At 42.9% G+C, this 18,915-nt stretch overlaps 1 protein-coding gene across 3 annotated transcripts in view; it reads left to right on the forward strand.

The window, feature by feature from the left end:
• Positions 1–12,973, forward strand: part of LOC136578787 (probable 2-ketogluconate reductase) — a 44,429-nt gene extending 31,456 nt beyond the window's left edge. The window contains exons 1-6 of one of the 3 annotated variants that reach the window (XM_066578956.1): positions 5,006–5,024; positions 5,433–5,810; positions 8,326–8,497; positions 9,962–10,140; positions 12,294–12,390; positions 12,573–12,973. In XM_066578956.1, coding sequence (XP_066435053.1) covers positions 5,435–5,810; positions 8,326–8,497; positions 9,962–10,140; positions 12,294–12,390; positions 12,573–12,729 — 981 coding nt within the window. In that variant the 5' untranslated portion in view covers positions 5,006–5,024; positions 5,433–5,434 and the 3' untranslated portion in view covers positions 12,730–12,973. Of the gene's footprint in view, positions 1–5,005; positions 5,025–5,429; positions 5,811–8,325; positions 8,498–9,961; positions 10,141–12,293; positions 12,391–12,572 lie in introns of those variants that run through there. The other 2 variants (XM_066578955.1, XM_066578954.1) reach the window with 2 other exon arrangements.
• Positions 12,974–18,915: the final 5,942 nt, after the last annotated feature.

Raw genomic sequence — 18,915 nt, forward strand, 5'->3', positions numbered from 1 at the left:
AAACAATGGAGCTGATTGCAGAACTCAGACCACCTGCTGAGTTCTGCAAACAGCTCCAGGAGGCTCATTTTCATGCAAATGAAGCTGATAAAGTGCTAAAGGGCACTAGTGTCCATTAGCACCTTATGCAAAATGATCGCTAGAACTGTCAATCCTTTGAAAGATTGTCTTTGTGTGTAAATGAGCCTTTAGTCAAATGACATGCATGCTGCAATACAATGATCACATGTTAAACAGTACAACTACATACTGTAGTATGTAGTGGCCATAGTTAGAGCAGTAGTACGCTCCTTTTAAGCACCTGAGCTGTTATTTTGCAACACTTAAAACTGAACATTCCGTTTCATACATAAAACTATAACTTCTGGAAATGGAAGACTCTTTTATATAGTTATGCAGTTTTTAAAGTCCATCATTTTAAGTAAAGAACTAATGTATGAGGTGTTCTCTAATGAACTAATGTATGAGGTGTTCTCTAATGAACTAATGAACTAATGTATGAGGTGAACACTAATGTATTCTCTGAGCATAATAAAAACATTCACTTGTATTACAACTGCAAATCTGTCTTGACTACGGGTCTACTAACCTGAACAAAAAGCATCATAGGAACCTGTAGTGCTGTTCATTCAGGTAATATCCCATATGAACAATTGAATGTTTTTTTTTTTAAATCCAGGGGCATCATTGTGGAGCACACAATAAAGTACTGCAATTCATTCTAACCCACAATTATTTTGTATATGTTTTACCACCAGCTCAGGGGGACTGCTATGGGGAACACATATGACCCCAATGTATACCAACTTGCACCTGGGCTGGTGGGAAGGCACCATAGTGTGTTAAGAGGATGATGCAGTATAGATACGCTATTTCAATGATATCTTGATTTTGTTGCTTGAGAGGAAACGCAGCTTCAGGTTATTTGTGGGGCAGTTAAACTTTAACAATCATGGGCTGCATTTTACATCTGAGGTAAATGAACAAGCAATATTATTCCTTAATATCATAATCATGAAAGACCATAGAAGTTGTTAAGAGACAAAAACATATTGCAAGTCATATTGCATTTTCCCACATGGGAAAGTTACCATGCAGAAGGCTTAAGGAAGGGTATCCTTCGCTCTGTAATGCAGTCGTTTTCTAAATAAATGCTGAGGTATTTCATTGAATGTGCGTGTGTTACGATCGTGTGGGCAAACTAAGCACGTGGGCAAACACAATCGTGGCCAAGAGGGATACACACACGGGTGCACACAGGTTCCAGGCAACTCGCCCTGTGCTACAGGGAGGATGACATGGCCCTACCTGAGCGGGGACATCGCCCCGATAAAGGGTGGCCCAGCGGTCTTCAGAATTGGGCCCTAGCTGCTCCTAGGAACCACACGTCAGAACAGGACACATTCACATGCCACATGACAGGGACAGAACAGAAAACAAAGAGCCAGAAAACACAGCATACAGCAGCGACAATGCAACCACTAGTAACAGATGATAAGCTATATATAAATACCAGGTATTAGTTGACATTTTGATGAAAACGTGGAAGCTAGCGGGCCACTTCACGGCTCCTGGCTATACCGCTAGTCCCTACACTAACCAGGAGTCCAGCAGCACCGGACACAGATCACACCGCAAGTTGCAACGGACAGAACAGAACACAGGTCACACAGCAATCTGCAACAGGATAGAACAGAGCACAGATCAAACAGCAAGCTGCAACAGGACTGCTCACCCTGAACACCAGACAAACACTGACAGGAGCTGGGTTCATATGTGAGCAAAGACCATGGGGATTGGCTAGCAGGAGATCACCACACCCAGCCAGCTCAATCATTCAACACCTGTGAGCTGCTTGAAACCCCAGTACTACAGGTCCCAGCAGCACAATGTAACAGCGTGTAGAATTTTCAGATTTTTTGTTTCTGCTCCCCAAGCCATCCCAAAATGAAACTTACACCAAGGAGACATTGTACCGTATTTACCTGTATAACATACTTTATTCCCCAACAAATTGAACATGCACTTTTTATAGATATTTGAGGTCGAAGTTCACATTTTGTGACCTTGAAATTCAGAACTTAAAATTATATTATAAAACATTTTGTATGGAAAGTAGGCTCCCTTAGCTTCAAAACAAACCCAAGATGAAAAGTTCTACCAAAATTATACATTTTTTTGTTGACCTTGTAATTATAAATTTCATATTTTTTCATGTTTGCATTATGGCTGTATGAATATCGTGCATCACTGAGGATTAAAATGTTATATATGTAAATTACTTTATGCCCTCTACCATTCTACCAATCTTCATGAACATCTGAGATAGTTTGGAACTGTGGTGATTTGGCATGGACTGATAGTGGTAATTGTTAATCATAGATATGCTATAGTATGGTCACTCCGTTTATGTAGTGTCCATTAAATTCTGTTTGGTGTGGTAGTCACACTCTTTCAGAAATGGTAGCAATAGACACTGTATCTCCTAAATTGGAGATGACGTGCTGCCTTAATTTTTGATGATAGGTTACTATGGACGCTGTTTGGAGGCTTTGGTGAATGGTAACAATTCTTAGAATTGGAACCAAAAGTGAAAAACTAGCAGCGTCACTAGTTTTCATCGCCCCTAGTGTAAAGTGCTTGTATGATGACCAATGGGAGGTATAGGTTGAGTCATGTGAGCAGCCACGAGCCTTTTTTAGTCATGCACAGTAGATTATCTAGCACACCCCACACCACAAAGTCATGTATTCTGTAGGAAGAGTTGGTCATCATTGAACATGTCTTAAATGTAGCTATTTGGTTCCCTATTGAACCTTGCACTACAGAAGGGCAATATGTGTGGACATTGCTACAAAGGAAGCAGAGCACACTAGAGCTGCCTAGAGTTCAATTGATGATGGGCAGGGCTCTCTCAGTTGGTTAGGATCAGATTCCCTTGTTTCCCCCTTTTTGGTTTCCTTAGTTATATATTTTGTTGTCTGCATTAAGATATTGTGTGTAATGGATATACGTTGAGATTGGACATCTTATTTATGATGTCTCATGAGATAAGCCCTGCACAAGATGTAACAATGTACTTTGGTGAAAGCCATCAAAAAGGTGTAACTTAAATTTTTTTTCCATCCCCACTCAATTTTTTTTTCTTATAAAAGTTAATCACTAGAGATGAGCGAGTATACTCGCTAAGGCACATTACTCGAGCGAGTAGTGCCTTAGCCGAGTATCTCCCCGCTCGTCTCTAAAGATTCGGGGGCCGGCGCGGGTGACAGGTGAGTTGCGGCGGGGAGCGGGGGGGGAGAGAAGGAGAGAGATATCTCTCCTCCATTCCTCCCCATTTTCCCGCGCCGCTCCCCGCCCCCCGCCGGCCCCCGAATCTTTAGAGACGAGCGGGGAGATACTCGGCTAAGGCACTACTCGCTCGAGTAATGTGCCTTAGCATGTATACTCGCTTATCTCTATTAATCAGTTATACAGTATATATCCAAAAGTGGTGACATTAAGAAAAATGTAACTTGTTCAATGAAAAAACAAGCCTTCATGCAGCTATATAACGAAAAATAATAAAATTGTGATGGTTCTTGGAATGCAACAATCCCCCCCAAAAATTGTCTGATCATTAAGGTGCGAAATATGCCAGTCACTAAGGGTTTCATTTAATAGAAACCCAATTAAGATAGTAGTGATTTGAGAGGTGTATCTATGCAAATAGTGGGAGAACATACAAACTCCATGCAGATGCTGGACTGGTCAAATTGAGAGACAGTACTCGGATACTGCAAGGTAACAGTGCTAATGGCTAAGAAAAAAATCATATTGACTCTTTGATGAGGTTTTCTCAGCTTGACAACCACTTTTTATATGCCTTAATAAGGCATGTGGATGATATCATGTAGAGGTGTGCTTGGTGCTTGGGATCCACCTCTCTGAGCTAGAGCATAGAGCCACTAATAAAACACTATGGATCAGAGTACATATCCTCTATAACAGTTGTAGGGGAAGTGAGTAGGCAGTTGTTTGAGGGAGGCCTCTGGAGTGCCTCTTATATTAAACAGAACTCCCCATTAGCCAGCTGTTGGTGTACAGTATATTAGATGTAGTCAGGTGTACATCCTCTTCCTCTCAGCATGCGGGTTTAGGCCGTATTTACATGGGCAATTTTCCCTTTTGATTTTTGTGCATTGCAAGACCCAGAAAAGGAACCCATTAGAGATCAGCGAGTATACTCGCTAAAGGCAATTGCTCGAGCGAGCATTGCCTTTAGCGAGTATACTCGCTCATCTCTAGAACCCATTGTTTTCAATAGGTCTATTCACATGTGCGATTTTCCTCTCGCAGTGATGCTACTAGACGGAAAAAGTGCAGAATGTTCTATTTTTCTGAAAACTCTTTTGTACTCAACCAACTTGAGTGTAATACACAATTTCAAAAAACGTATAAATGTAAGTCATTCTAGTCATTTTGTATGTATAACTGGGTGAACAGGTTGGTAACAAGGAGGAAGGGGGGATTATGACATTACTGCTTCCAAGTGTTAAGGTAGTTAAATATATCCACTTAAGGGGTGACTATTTCCCTAACCTGCAGGGTTGCCTATTGAAAATACATGTGATTTTCACGTGCGTGGATAATGTGCAGGTTCTTTGATGCAATTTTCTCGCAAAATGCATGGTACCCCAAGTTTTTCGGACCAATATCATGCTCACCTGTGTAAATACGGGCCTACAGACATGTAATGATTTGTACAGGCAGGTCAGCCTGCTTAAGAATGTAAGAGCTGGTACAGGCAGGTACCCATGTGAAAAGTGCCGATCCCCTTGAATTGTTAAAACTTGTTCAGAAATATATGCTGATGTTTGCAGTTAGTGCAATTTTAATAAGAGATGACAAGACATGTTTGTGATGATGCGTAGACTCTGTTCTGGACAGGCATGACTGTGTGAGAGGCAAGGTTTGCGTATTAGGAGTTGGGTTCCTGCGTAGACAGTGATGATGACCGAGTGCACAAGCAAACAGCTGAACCTGTGAGCTCCTGAGGAGTGTGCTGAGCTAAGTAGTAGCAACGGGCAAGAGAAGACGAATTGTGGAATTGCCCTTAAGAGTGCCTACCGTTACCTGAGTACCGCTCGAGTCTGCTGGAATTGTTAGATGCCTGGGAAGTAGAGGCGGCTGGAAGGGTGAAGGATGAGTAAGTTCACCAGGCTAATTAGTAAGCTAGTACAAAGTTAATATGTCCAGTCCTTCGTCTCTGCCAGACAGTCGAAACCTGTGTGCAGCTGTTTGAGCAAGGATGGAAGTAGGATGTGGAAGTGAACTGTACTCACACTTGAATTTTCACTTTGGGTGGAGTTGACCCTTTATGCCATTCATTGCCGCACTTGTTCCAATTTTGTGTAATAATACTAACAATAAGCTCAATTTTCTTGTAGCAGAAATGGAGGAACTTCCGTTTGCTCTGATGTCCTATAGCGGAAGATCCAGGGGATTTCCAAAACAGTATGAAACTATTGTACAGAAACACTTCCAGCTACTCTACCTGGAACAGTTTACCAATAATAAGATTGCGTATGCGCCAAAGATACAAGCCCTGTTGATTTGGTGGCACCTGCCTGTAGTTGACAAGGAACTTCTGGATTCTCTTCCTAATCTTAAAGTCATAGCAAGCTCTGGAGCGGGAGTAGATCATCTGGACCTGAAGTTAATCACAAGTTATGGTATAAAAGTCACTAATACACCACATCTTGGAGATGATGCCACTGCAGATATGGGAATGGCTTTAATGTTGGCATCTGCCAAAAATGTAGTAGAAGGTAAGGTATTGTAGTTATATATATCTTATCTTATTTTAATTGAAGGAAACCATGTCTGCTTTCCTCCGCAAACAGTGCCATACCTCTCAATGGGTTGTGTGTGGTATTGCAAATCTACCCCATTCACAGTAACATAGCTGAGCTTCAATGCCAGACTCAACCCATGGACAGCTGTAGCGCTGTTTCTGAAAGAAAGCAGCCATGTTTTCGATATCCCTGTATAAAATAATATAAAATGTAATTTGATATACAGGAATTACAAAAAACATATCGTGTTATAAATAAGTTAGATATCAGTAAAAGGTTCTGGAAATATATATTTCTTGTTTTTACACATTCCTTATAGCACCGGATCCTGGATTACTGCTAGGTATATCCTTCGAAAAATAGGCTTAGCCATTCTCTTGTATCAAAAGAACTGACGTCAAAAAGTGAAGATATTTCTGATAGCTATTGGTCTTGTTATGTCTATCCTTGTAAAATCCAGCACCAACTAGATGAATAAAAAACTTCACTTTATTATTGCATCTTTAACCCTTTCCAATCCACTGTCTGACACCTTAAGACATTATGATTTATGGCTGTACAGCTCCAATGCTAGAAGAAGACATCCGTCAGGGTTCTCTTACTGTATATTGCCAGCCTCTCTGCTGTTGGAGCCTATCCAACGTGTCACCTCATGCAGTAGTGGCTTTAGCCAGCATATAGCGCCATTGTATAATGGCAGAAAAAGAGTAAGCTCCCCTAGGAAAACCAGGATACAAATTGGATTGGAAAGGGTTAAAATGAGTTCTGACAGGCATCAATTGTGCCCAAGACCCATCGCATTTCCAGTGTGACAGCTCTTAATCATGTGATTATTCTCAGCAAGAGGAACCACGTAATCTTGTAGATCTGATGCCTTTTAATGGCTAACAAAAATACATGATGTTATAGCGAGCTTTCAAACGCTGTGCGTCGTCCACTGTTGAAAATGCGACACAACTTTGTATCACATTTTTGACAGAGTTAATCTCTTGCCCGTTTACATGGAACGATACGTCATTCAGTTTTCTGAATGCAGAAACTAAACGACGAATGAGAAGTGAAAGACTTGTTGTTCATTGTTCAGTCAGTGCATGCAATTACACTAAATGATAATCGGACCTTCACAGCTATTTCTATCCTTTTTATACCAGAAAGTAGCCCTGCAATCTAACTGGTTGCAATATGTAACAATAGGTGGCCCACCCTATTTGCCTGAACCAGTAGTTATCAGTATTTATTTGTTCTATAATTTGTCCGTCCTCATTATACACCCTAACAATTTATTGTGATCTACTGAATATCTATTAAACTAAATATTATACTGTACGTTCGGAGTATGTATGGAGGGGGATCGCGGGTCGACCCCGCTCCGTACAATGCAGGTGCCGGTTGTTTCTTATAGCCGACACCTGCCCCATTGAAATGAATGGGAGCATTGCACAGTGTTTCACATCCCCTATCAGTGGACTAATTAAGTATTTACTCCCGTGTTCATCCTGTTCTGGTATTGCTTTAAGTGCAAATTAATCACACCATGACTGTGCCTTTTCATAAGTATATGTACTATATATATATATATATACACATCTTTGGATCTATTCCATTAGGCCTGAAGAAGAACCCTAAGTAGGTTTGAAAGCTAACTATAACATCATGTCTTTTTGTTGATCCAGAGGAAGGCAAAAAAAAACCCAATAAGGCATAAGCCAATTAGTCCGTTGGGGTAAAAAATTCTTTCCCGACTCCATAATGGCAGTCAGAATAATACCTGACTCGAGACCCGAATCAATAACTCTGCTGGTTATTTAATGTCTATATCCTGAAATATCATAGTGCTCTAGAAATGCATCTAGGCCCCTCTTAAACTCCTTATCGATTTTTGCCATCAGCACGTCCTCAGGCAGAGAGTTCCACAGTCTCACTGCTCTTACAGTAAAGAACCTCCATCTGTATTCATGATGAAACCTTCTTTCCTCTAACCGTAGAGGCATTAATTCTGACAGTGGCATTTAAATACCCCCAATCGATATTCTGGGGTCTCGTACAGCTCCCCGCAATGAGATCGCGGATTGCTGTGGGGTTATAATGGCAGCCAAGAGTCTGCCATTGCAGATTGCCCATGGCATGGCTTGATAGAATGCCTATCCATTTCATTCCACTAAGAATTTTTTTAAACTCTTTCAGTACATTCTATAGTACCATTGAAAAATACAACTCGTCCCACAAAAAACAAGCCCTGAGACATCTACGTCGATGGATAAATGAAAGGGTTATGATTTTTTTAAGTGGGGAGGAAAAACCGAAAACAGAAAAAAAAGAGAGCTTAAGGGGTTGAACCCCTTTTGGTCATGTGTGCCTTCTGTCTGCTGCTCTTTGGGTTATGGCGGACTCACCAAGTGGCGGTCTAATACTTGTACTGAGCAATGTGGTCAGTGTTAGGACTTTGAAAGGCTCCATGTTTCTTCTCAGTAAATATTTTCTACTACAGGGAACAGAATATCACGTTCACCAGACACTACAGATTTTGATTTCAACTGGGTGGGTGATGATATCACAGAAGCCACGCTGGGCATCATTGGAATGGGGAGTATTGGCTACTGCATAGCTCAGCGGGCTAAAGCTTTCAGGATGAGGATTCTCTACCACAATAGGAACAAGAGGTAAGGTCAATGAAGCTTTGTATTGTCTCCCATCATGGAACTAGACAAGCATTTAATGGCATGTAACAGAGTTAAACTCGTAATAACTAAAGCTCAGATATTCAAGTCATTGGGGCGGTCTCTGATATTTCTCCTCTGATCCCATATATGTAGACAAGCGATAGAATAGTCTCTCAGATGTGCATGACCTCTTAATGTCTTTGTTAGATTCCTCATACCCGTGATACAATCCTCAGGCATTGCGTGGAAGGCCTCCTGGAAATCTGCCTTAAAGGGGTTGTCTCGCGAAAGCAAGTGGGGTTATACACTTCTGTATGGCCATATTAATGCACTTTGTAATATACATCGTGCATTAAATATGAGCCATACAGAAGTTATTCACTTACCTGCTCCGTTGCTAGCGTCCCCGTTGCCATGGTTCCGTCTAACTTCGGTGTCTTCTTGCTTTTTTAGACGCGCTTGCGCAGATGGATCTTCTCCCTTCGGCTGGTCCAATCAGGAGGCTGGAACCGACACACGTCATGGGGCGGAGCTACGCGATGATGCGTACAAGGGGGTGGAGCCAAAACGCCGATGCTTCCAAGACCAGCCGAAGGGAGAAGATCCATCTGCGCAAGCGCATCTAAAAAAGCAAGAAGGCACCGAAGTTAGACGGAACCATGGCAACGGGGACGCTAGCAACGGAGCAGGTAAGTGAATAACTTCTGTATGGCTCATATTTAATGCACGATGTATATTACAAAGTGCATTAATATGGCCATACAGAAGTGTATAACCCCACTTGCTACCGCGAGACAACCCCTTTAAGTATTTCTTTACAAGCACTGGAAACATGGAAGAGTATCTAACAGAGCAGATGCTAATCCTCTTCCCTTTTATTGAGTAGTTCAGGAGACCAATCGGGCTATACATCATTCATGTGTATGCTCTCCAATCTGCGAAAAAGCAGTCGGACATGACACATTAGGCCTCCTGCATACAGGCGGATTTGCATTGTGAAATCCGGGGACGGATTCCGCCTCCGGATTCTGCAGCAAATCCAGCCCATAGCATGCTATGAGAATCTGCGATTTGCTGCCCACGAGCGGAAATTGAATGCGATTTTCTGCTCTCAGGTGAGAAATCAGCATGTTTTGATTTTGTGCAGGCTATGCACAACCAGCTTCCATTGCAGTCGTCTGTCCTGTGGCACTTTTGCAGTGAGCACTGTGGAAGTATCGCAGTATCCGTGTCATCGCAGAGCGCCGGTGGCTACTGCGCATGCACGAAGGAGTGTCGGACGGCACATCAGTGACTGACATTAGTTGGTTTAGGTTTCAACAGATTTTGCAGTAAAATTTTGCTGCATTTTGTCTGTTTTCAGGGTGCTTTGAGTTACTAATTACATCAATGTGATTGAAATCTCTTACTGAGACATTTGATTCATAGTACTAATATAAATGTGCTACTATGATTCTCGAACAGAGCTCTGGAAGAAGAAATGGCAGTAGGTGCTGAGTACTGCAGTACCATGGCTGATTTGCTTCACCAGTCAGATTTTGTAATGGTAGTCGTCCAGCTGACACAAGACACACACCATTTGATTGGACCAAAGGAACTTCAACTAATGAAGCCTACAGCCACTCTCATTAACATTAGTAGAGGTATGAAAGTTTATAAAAAAAATTAAAGAAATAGCATGCATGTGTGACTCAAGGCACAATCATAAGCATTCTGCCAGCTAAGTACATATTTTTAGCTAATGCATAAGGGGAATCACACCTTTCACCATGACTGTCAGAATAAGGGACTGCAGGAGTGAAGTAACTTATGACTGTAGGATGAAACTACACATAAAGTATTTGTAGTCTGTAACCATGGAGACACATGGGTTTGATCAGAGCTGTAAGCACAAAAATGACATTTTCAATCAAAATGAATTGCATGTATGGGGATCGGTCCTTACAGGTATAAGGCCAGAGTGTGTGGGCTGGACCCCACTGAAGAATGGCACAGACAATAATATGGAAACAGCAGGGTTAAGCACAATGGGCATTTAGCATTCCCAAAACCTGTGTGTGTAATACGCAGTAAAATAAGCTCATTTGAGAGAGCCCTAAAACTAGAATCATATATGCAGTTTTTGTGACAGTTTTTCTTTTTTTTTAAGCCAAAACCACCAGTGAATCCAAAATGAATGTAAAAGTATACTGTAAATAGAAGACTGATAATTCTGCTTTCTTTTGGATCCACTCCTGGCTTTGGCCAAAAAACTAGACAAAACTGCATGTGTGATTCCAAGGTCAAGGAAAGAAAACACTACACCGTACAAATAACTTTTTATTTTTGTACAATCTCTTTTTTTTTTTTTTAGAAAAGCAGGGAATATACAAAGCTGAAAAAAACATTGTGAGATATTAGTGGAACGAGACTCACAGGTGTCAGATGCAATGAATTACAGTACAACACAAAAATGTCCCACACCTCCATGAAGTACATTGGTGCCTTATCTTAAGAGTTTAATTAGTTCCCTGACGGAGCTCTTAACCCAAAACAGTCTTATCTCAAATCAATTTTCCCCATTGAAATGGATTGAAACGCCATTAATCTGTTCTGGACCTCAGCAAAAATAAGCTGCACCCTCGTCCTTGCTCTCATCCTCCTCCTGCTGCTGCGTCCTCCTCCTTTTGCTGCTGCTGCTGCTCCTGCTGTGTCCTCGTTCTCCTCCTGCTGCTGCTGCTCCTGCTTCTTCCTGCTGCTGCTGCTCCTGCTTCCTCCTCCCTCTCCCTCATCCTCCTCCTACTGTTCCTGCTTCCTTTTCATCCTCCCTCTCCCTCATCCTCCTCTGGCTGCTTCTGCTTCCTCCTCCTTGCCACCACGTCCTCGTCCTTCCGCCACTGTGTCCTCATCCATGCCGACAGACCATTTGTATCCAAACCCCACTTCCAGGAATAAATGCTCTGTGGCATGGAGGAGGACGGGGCAGCCTGCAGCAGTGCCGCAGCCCATTGTGAGGACCGGAATGTCAGTGGTAGGTAAGTATTAGACCCTCCACCCCCTGAGCCTCAGCTTGTGAGCTTCTTGACTTGTGAGCAGGTTCGTAACCTGAGTTTTTGCTCTTAAATCAGAGCAAAAATTCAGGAGAGAGCCTGCTTGCAAGTCAAGAAGCTGAGGCACTCGTAGGCCAAGGTGCTGCTGTGTATAAATCCCACTCAATTCAGGAGATTGTAATAATGCCATGACTTAACAACACCAAATAGGAACGAATGGAAGCAAAAAGTGGTCGTCTGGATGCAATCCCTGAGGGTTCAAGTTGAGAATAAGAAATATCTATTAGAAATACCTCTGTTTTATGGACTTGACAAGTATTAGGGGAGTGCTAACCCATGGAGGTGAACATAAGGGGGGGGAGATACATTCGTAAAAGGACTAGCCTGAACTACTGACATAATTAATCCATCGTCTCCTTAATGACAAAAATTAACCTCTAGATCCTGTTTCCCAACAGCAATTTTCTTGAAGTGATAGATTTCAGAGATTTTGGATGACTGTTCAGTTGCGTGCCACAACAAAGGGATGGGGAGCTTTGCCGTTGTAATTAGAAATGTTGGAGCTAGTGGAGCATTTCAAAGAGGGACCGATTCGTGAGTTAAATTGAGTGTAACTGTACAATTAACTTTTGACTCATCTTATACATAAAAATATCACGGCTAATTGTCACCAACCACTAATTTGTTTCTTCAGTTGTGAGAAAGATACATTTACCTGATTGGATATTTCTAAGAACAAGAACTTACAGTCTACAATTCTATTTCAGGCCAGGTAATTGACCAAGGTGCCCTGCTAGATGCCTTGAATAGTGGCATAATTAAGGCTGCCGCTTTAGATGTTACATACCCAGAACCATTGCCAAGGTAAGGCTCTTACTCCAGCCAAGTGGTACATGCACAAGAAGAATGGACAATGATGATAGAGCTTTCTTTTTAGCCACTCTGTAAATGTGAGAATACTATTTTCTTAGGGCATCTACAGTTACACCAGTGATAGTGTTCAATATAGTTCAGAATTTATATAATATTTCTATCCTTTTCCCCAGAAATCATCCTTTGCTAGCAACGAAGAACATTATTGTGACACCCCATATTGGAAATGGAACAGATAAAACAAGAAGAAGAATTGCTGAAAAGATTGTACAAAACGCATCTGACATCCTGAAAGGTCTACCAGTAATGGATATAGTGGCAGCTCCATAACACACGTATTCAGTGCGCAAAGTACCTAGAATGCTGATCATGGAAACACAGTACTGCTAATTACCTGTTCACCATTTCTATTAAAACTGCATAGGTCATATAGTAATTCTGCTTTCTGGATTTCCACCTCTGCACCTTTTAATTAACCTGAGCAGTTGGGAGAGTCAAAATTAAAATCATACGTACTGAGTTAATGTCATTTTAACTATTCCTACAAGTGATCTTTTCCTTTATTAAATCACAAAATTCAAATATACGCAATTTTAAAAAAAAACACCTAGAAGGAATTGTGGAATCTAATAAAGCATTTGTGATTGTAACGTTCATATAAGCAAGTGATTACAATATCAGAGCAAAAGGAGAATTTATTGTGGAAAAGCAAACACTTGAAGTGAAGCTCTAGTACCCTGTTGTACCGCCTCTAGCTTGGATACAACATGTAATACGGGCGGGCATGGAGGCTCTAGCACCCTGTTGTACCGCTTCTAGCTTGGATACAAGATGTGATACGGGTGGGCATGGAGGCTCTAGCACCCTGTTGTACCGCCTCTAGCTTGGATACAAGATGTGATACAGGTGGGCATGGAGGCTCTGGTACCCTGTTGTACCGCCTCTAGCTTGGATACAAGATGTTATACAGGTGGGCATGAAGGCTCTGGCACCCTATTTTACTGCCTCCAGCTTGTATACAAGATGTGATAGTCTGGGCATGGAGGCTCTAGTAGCCTGTTATACCGCCTCTAACTTGGATACACGATGTGATACGAGCATGCATGGAGGCTCTAGTGCCCTGTTGTACCACCTCTAGCTTGGATACAAGATGTGATACGAGCATGCATGGAGGCTCTAGTGCCCTGTTGTACCGCCTCTAGCTTAAATACAAATTTCGATAGGGGGGGGGGGGGATGAAGGCTCTAGTACCCTGTTGTACCACCTCTAGCTTGAATGCAAAATGTGACATGGGTATGTACAGTATCCTGCAATCCACATTTGCTGTAACTATTCCCTTTAGATTGTGAAAAGTCATAGGCTGTCGAAATTGGTGTCATCAGTTGTCCCATACATGTTCCATCGGCGATAAATCTGTCTACCAGGCAGGCTATGGAAGTGTGACAATGTTGTGGAGGCGTTCATGTTATACCCTTGTGTGCAGCCGAGCATTATCCTTGAATACTGAATCTTTCCTCTTTAAAAATTCCTCAGCTCTTGAGTAAAGAAATTCAACTTTCCCAAAACATGCTGCATTTGTAAGAGCATTTTAAAACTTATTATGCCCAACCATGAGAATTATAAAAATTGTTAACATTGCTAAATTACCACAGATATATTTTACACTCATACAAGTTGAATAATATTGGGTATTATTACAGTTATGACTCCATAAAGGCTTTCTCACACAAGTGGATGCGACTGCGTAATACGTTGTACCAATCTTTACATTGAATTTCAATGGTGCCCAGTATAAGCAATAACTTTAAATCTAGAACTGAATCTGTGGCTGGTCTGTCTTGTACACAATATTGACTCCCTCCTGCCCTGTGCCGTATATTTACGGCATGACTTGGGCTTTAATACCAACCGCTAAACCTTTACAGCATTCGTAAGGCACAGGATCAGAAGCTGAGCTTGCATCTTCTAAGCCAACGCCAGACCTCAGGGACCCCCAACAGGTCATGTTTTCAGGATATCCTATAGTAAGAACACCTGTGGCAATGTCTGAGGCCCTGACAATGATTACATCACCTGTGCGATAGTGAGGAAATCCTGAAAACATGACCTGTTGGGGGGGCATGAGGACTGGAGTTGGAGAACACAGCTCTAAGCAGTTCGACCCAGAGAGGGGCATAACTTCCTGCAATGCAAACAAGCCCTCACCCAGTTCCATTAGAGCAAAAATTATTATGATTTGCGAAATTTAGCAACACAAAAAAGTGTTCTGTGCAAAAGTAGTGAAATATATATTTTTTAAATGAATTTTGTATCACTGTAGCCAAATTTATCATTTATAAATAGTGTTTTATCCATTTACCCCAGAAAGAATGAATACAATTTAATTAATAATTTATATAGACCCTAAAATGATACCATTGAAATATACAGCCAGTCCCCAAATAAACAAGCCCTCATACAGCTGTGTCAATGGGGAGAAAAAGGTATGACTTTCATAATGCAGAAACTAATAACAAAATGTAAAAAAAAAAAACGCTGTCCTTAAAGTGGGTTCAAAAATTAAATTAAAAAACAAGCAGGGAGCAGATAAAGGCGGCAAATTAAAAAATAAGGCATTTTTTCCCCGGTTCAATTTCCTCCAGTTACTTCCAGGAATGACTGGCTGCACTGGACAAGGGAGGCCAAGGGACTGGTTGACTTATTTATTTATTTTCCAGTTTTTATCTGCTCCCTGCCTGTTTTTTGAAGATCTTGAAAAACCCTTTTAGAATATGTTCACACACTGCAAATTTTCTGCAGCCGAAAATCCGTAGCAAAGCCCCAGCAAATCCGCAGTTGCAAACCCACAGTAAATAGTGCAGATTTTGGCACAGATTTGCTGTGCAATTCACATGTTGCAAATTTAAAATCCGTAGTGCAGGTCAATTTATGCCACGCATTTTATACTGCCCCATATCGCGCTCTCTTCCATGTGAATTCCCCGTGGATACGAGGTGTTTTTATGTCAAAACAGCCTGGCACCACTTCAGGGAGACCTCACATAGCATCGCGTACACCCAGCACGTGGTGCGATGCTGCCGGCGGCCCCATTGAGAAGAATGGGCGCTGCAATGCGAGAGCACGCAGAAGGAGAGAACATGCTGCGATTTGTTTCCTGCCTCACATCGCGGTGCCATGTGGGAAAACATCGCTCATGTGTATGACCTCATTCAAAAAAATGGGATTCAGATTTGTGCATCTCACAACGCACAAATCTTGCACAATTTTCTCGCCCATGAAAAGGCAGCCTAATTGTGGCTGATAGAATTGTTATGGCATTTATATGTGCCACATGTACTTCCGCTGGCCTCCCACCTAACTCATGCTCTACAAAACGTAGGTCCCATTGCATCCTGATTTAGCTTTGAATGTACACTAGTTTATATAAAATTGCTGATGAAAGTTGGTTGCGGTATTGTAACACTTCCAAAAGGGTGACACACCAGAAAAAACGTGGACCTATGGCCAATGTTGACATTCCGGTAAAGAAATGCAAAAGATTTTTTTTTGAACATCAATTATTATAAATCCTCCAAAACTGAGGATGCCGATGTTGAATCCTTTAGCCCACTACTGTACTGTAGTCTTCTTTGTGTGGGCTTGTCAGATGATGGTGAATGAGCAACTATGATTTTATTCACAGTCAACATATCCCAATAGCACTATATGGGGCCATCTTTAGCTGCCGGAAGGAGTCAAAAAGTAGCTGAAGTTGTACTGCCAGGCCTGACCAATGCTGGTTATACAGACAAGTCTCAGTTCACACTATCTGATACCACGTACGCCTCGGCCCTTGCAGTGTTAGCAGCCACACGATCGAAATTATCTCTGCAAGTAACAGCTTGTGGACCCCGCAGACAAAACTAAATTCACTTGGAGGGGTCAAGGGTGAAAACCGGGGTTCCCTAAGTGCTGCCTCCTTTGATAGCCCAAAGTCAAATCAGCATGTGGCAAGGAGGATCCATATCCGCCTACCTGACAGGCTCATCATATACCTCCTGAATCTTGGAACATCCTCATGATTCTAGCTATTGGTCTGGACTGTCATCTACAGGAACACAGACAAGAATATGTTCTTGTCCTAGCATTGTAAGCCAAAGTGGAGGGCCCTATTTCTTCTTCTCAATAACCCATACAGGACTACTTAAGCCTCATGTCCACGGGAAAATTCGGGCCCGCACGATTCCCCATGCAGAATCCCGCAGCGGGTCCCTCCTTTCCCGCAGACACGAGGCCATAAAATAGTTTATACTCACCTGTCCGGACACTGTGGGTTCCCGTCCATCGCGGCCGGATCTTCTTTTTTTCTGCACGGTGGATGTGCTCGGCACACCGGTAGCGTGCCGTGTGCATGTGCCGCAAACACTTTTTTTTTTAAATTCCTGCTTTCCTGCGGTCCTGCCGGCACAGACGCAGTGACAGCCGGATGGCTTCCATAGGCATCAATGGAAACCACGGGAGCTGTCCGTGCGGGAAACCCGCAGAAAATGGAGCATGCTGCGGGTGGTTTCCCACACGTACGATCTACACGGCAGGGAAAAATGACATCCGCAGGTATTTAATTACCTGCGGGTGTCCAATGATTCCGTATGGGCACGGATCACGCGTGCGGGACAGCCACGCGGATTCAGTAATTTGATTTTTGCCTGTTGACATTGGGCCTTAGGAGGATGTGAATGAAAATTTGGGGGGCTCAAGGGCCCACTAGGGTTAAATTGTAACCAATCCCACCACAGCCTTTGGCATAAGCTGGAACCCTTAGTTGGGTCCCCTTAAAAAGTAACTTTTATTGATATGTAATAAAATATATTAGAGTAGCAATGAATTAAATAGATCAGAGTCTCAATGTAGCGTAAGTGAATGTAATAGAATAGACAAAACCGGTCTAAGAGAAACAATATTCTGCCTTGCTGATCATGCACAAATATCAGGATCACGACTAACACTTGCTGCAAGTATTGTGTGCTACCATGCAGCATTACACTGCTATGTACTAAAGATATGGCAAGCTCCTATACCCCTGATGACGCCAGAGTTCTGGTGAAACTAGTTGGGGGAGCTGGTCATTTAGCACAGAGCCTCATGTAGTCTATCTTGTAAAAGCTCATCCTAGACTTAGGTTATCTGGCAGCATTTATCACACATGCTGGCAGTTCATGCAGGGATCCAGTCATGCTCATATCAGCCATCATGTTCTCTGGCGACGGGTCTTCTTTTGCTGCTGATCTGTCCAAGCATTATAGATTTTTCTAGCCACCCTGCTCACATTACAAGGCCAAAATCTGTGAGCCTGATCATCTTGTCCTCCATTGATATATCGGGTCTTATACGATTCAGGACTTCTCTGCTTCTTACTCTCACTGTCCAGGGCATACACAGCAGCTTTCGCCAGCACCACCGCTCCAACGCATCAATCCTCGGTATTAGTGTACCTTGACGCCACCAGGAAGCTAGGGGTTTGACAGGAGAAACGCCCCTCTCACACCCCTAGCTCCCCATTGGGTGACTTGTCATATATTGATTGTTGCCTGCCGTGAATGCTTAGGCATGTTTTACCTGTTAGCCGTACATTATAAACAGTTAATGCTTGCATGTTACACGTGTAAAATGGAAGCATTTACAAGTAATAATGTAAGCCTAACAGGTAAAACAACAGCAGCCAACAATCAATAGAGATTGTTGTGGATCTGCTGCCACCGGCCAGAACGACAGAAAGGAGAGTCTCAGCGTGCATCAACATACCAAGTGCAGGTGAAAACACAACAGCAGCAGCGTGAACCGGGAACAGGAGGCAGGACGGCACCTCAGAAGTAGCATTGCAGTGGAGATCTTGAGCACCTGCGTCCAATGGCACGTGAGTAAAAAGAAGGAGCGGGGAGCACAGCGCAGGGGCCTGTACAGCAGGAGCGGTTAATAGAGGCCCGGGGAGACTCCAGAACAGGAGAGTCCAGCAGACGGCCGGGGACAGCAGTAGTGCAGCGGCCAGCAGAGGGCCTGGGAACACAGAAGAAAAGCAGGCAGCAGAGGGCCGGGAACGGTGCAACGGGAGCGGGGAGCAGGGGCCCGGGGACGCTACACCCGGAGCGCGGATCACAGTGCCGGTGACGACAGAACAGCTACTGGCAGATGATTGGCAGGAACGGTACATCAGGAGCGCTGAACACTGTGAACGGCTGGGGAGCGTCACCCCCGTCACTCTTGACTCCACCAGAACTCCCTAGTGGCGTCAATATACACTAATACCTCAATCCTCCTTCTATCAGCTTCCTTCGCAGTCCAGCTTTCACATCCATACATGGCTATGGGGAATCCGATGGTTTGCACTATCCTGCGATTAGTTGCTACGCCGATATCCCTACTTTTCCAGATTTTGGCCATGTTTAGCATAGAGCTTCACCCCAATGCTATCCGACATTTTATCTCTGGCATAGATTTTCTAGCCTGGTCCATTTTCGAACAAAAAAAGATGAAGTCTCA

This window comes from Eleutherodactylus coqui, chromosome 9, assembly GCF_035609145.1.
Source record: "Eleutherodactylus coqui strain aEleCoq1 chromosome 9, aEleCoq1.hap1, whole genome shotgun sequence".
NCBI lineage: Eukaryota > Metazoa > Chordata > Amphibia > Anura > Eleutherodactylidae > Eleutherodactylus > Eleutherodactylus coqui.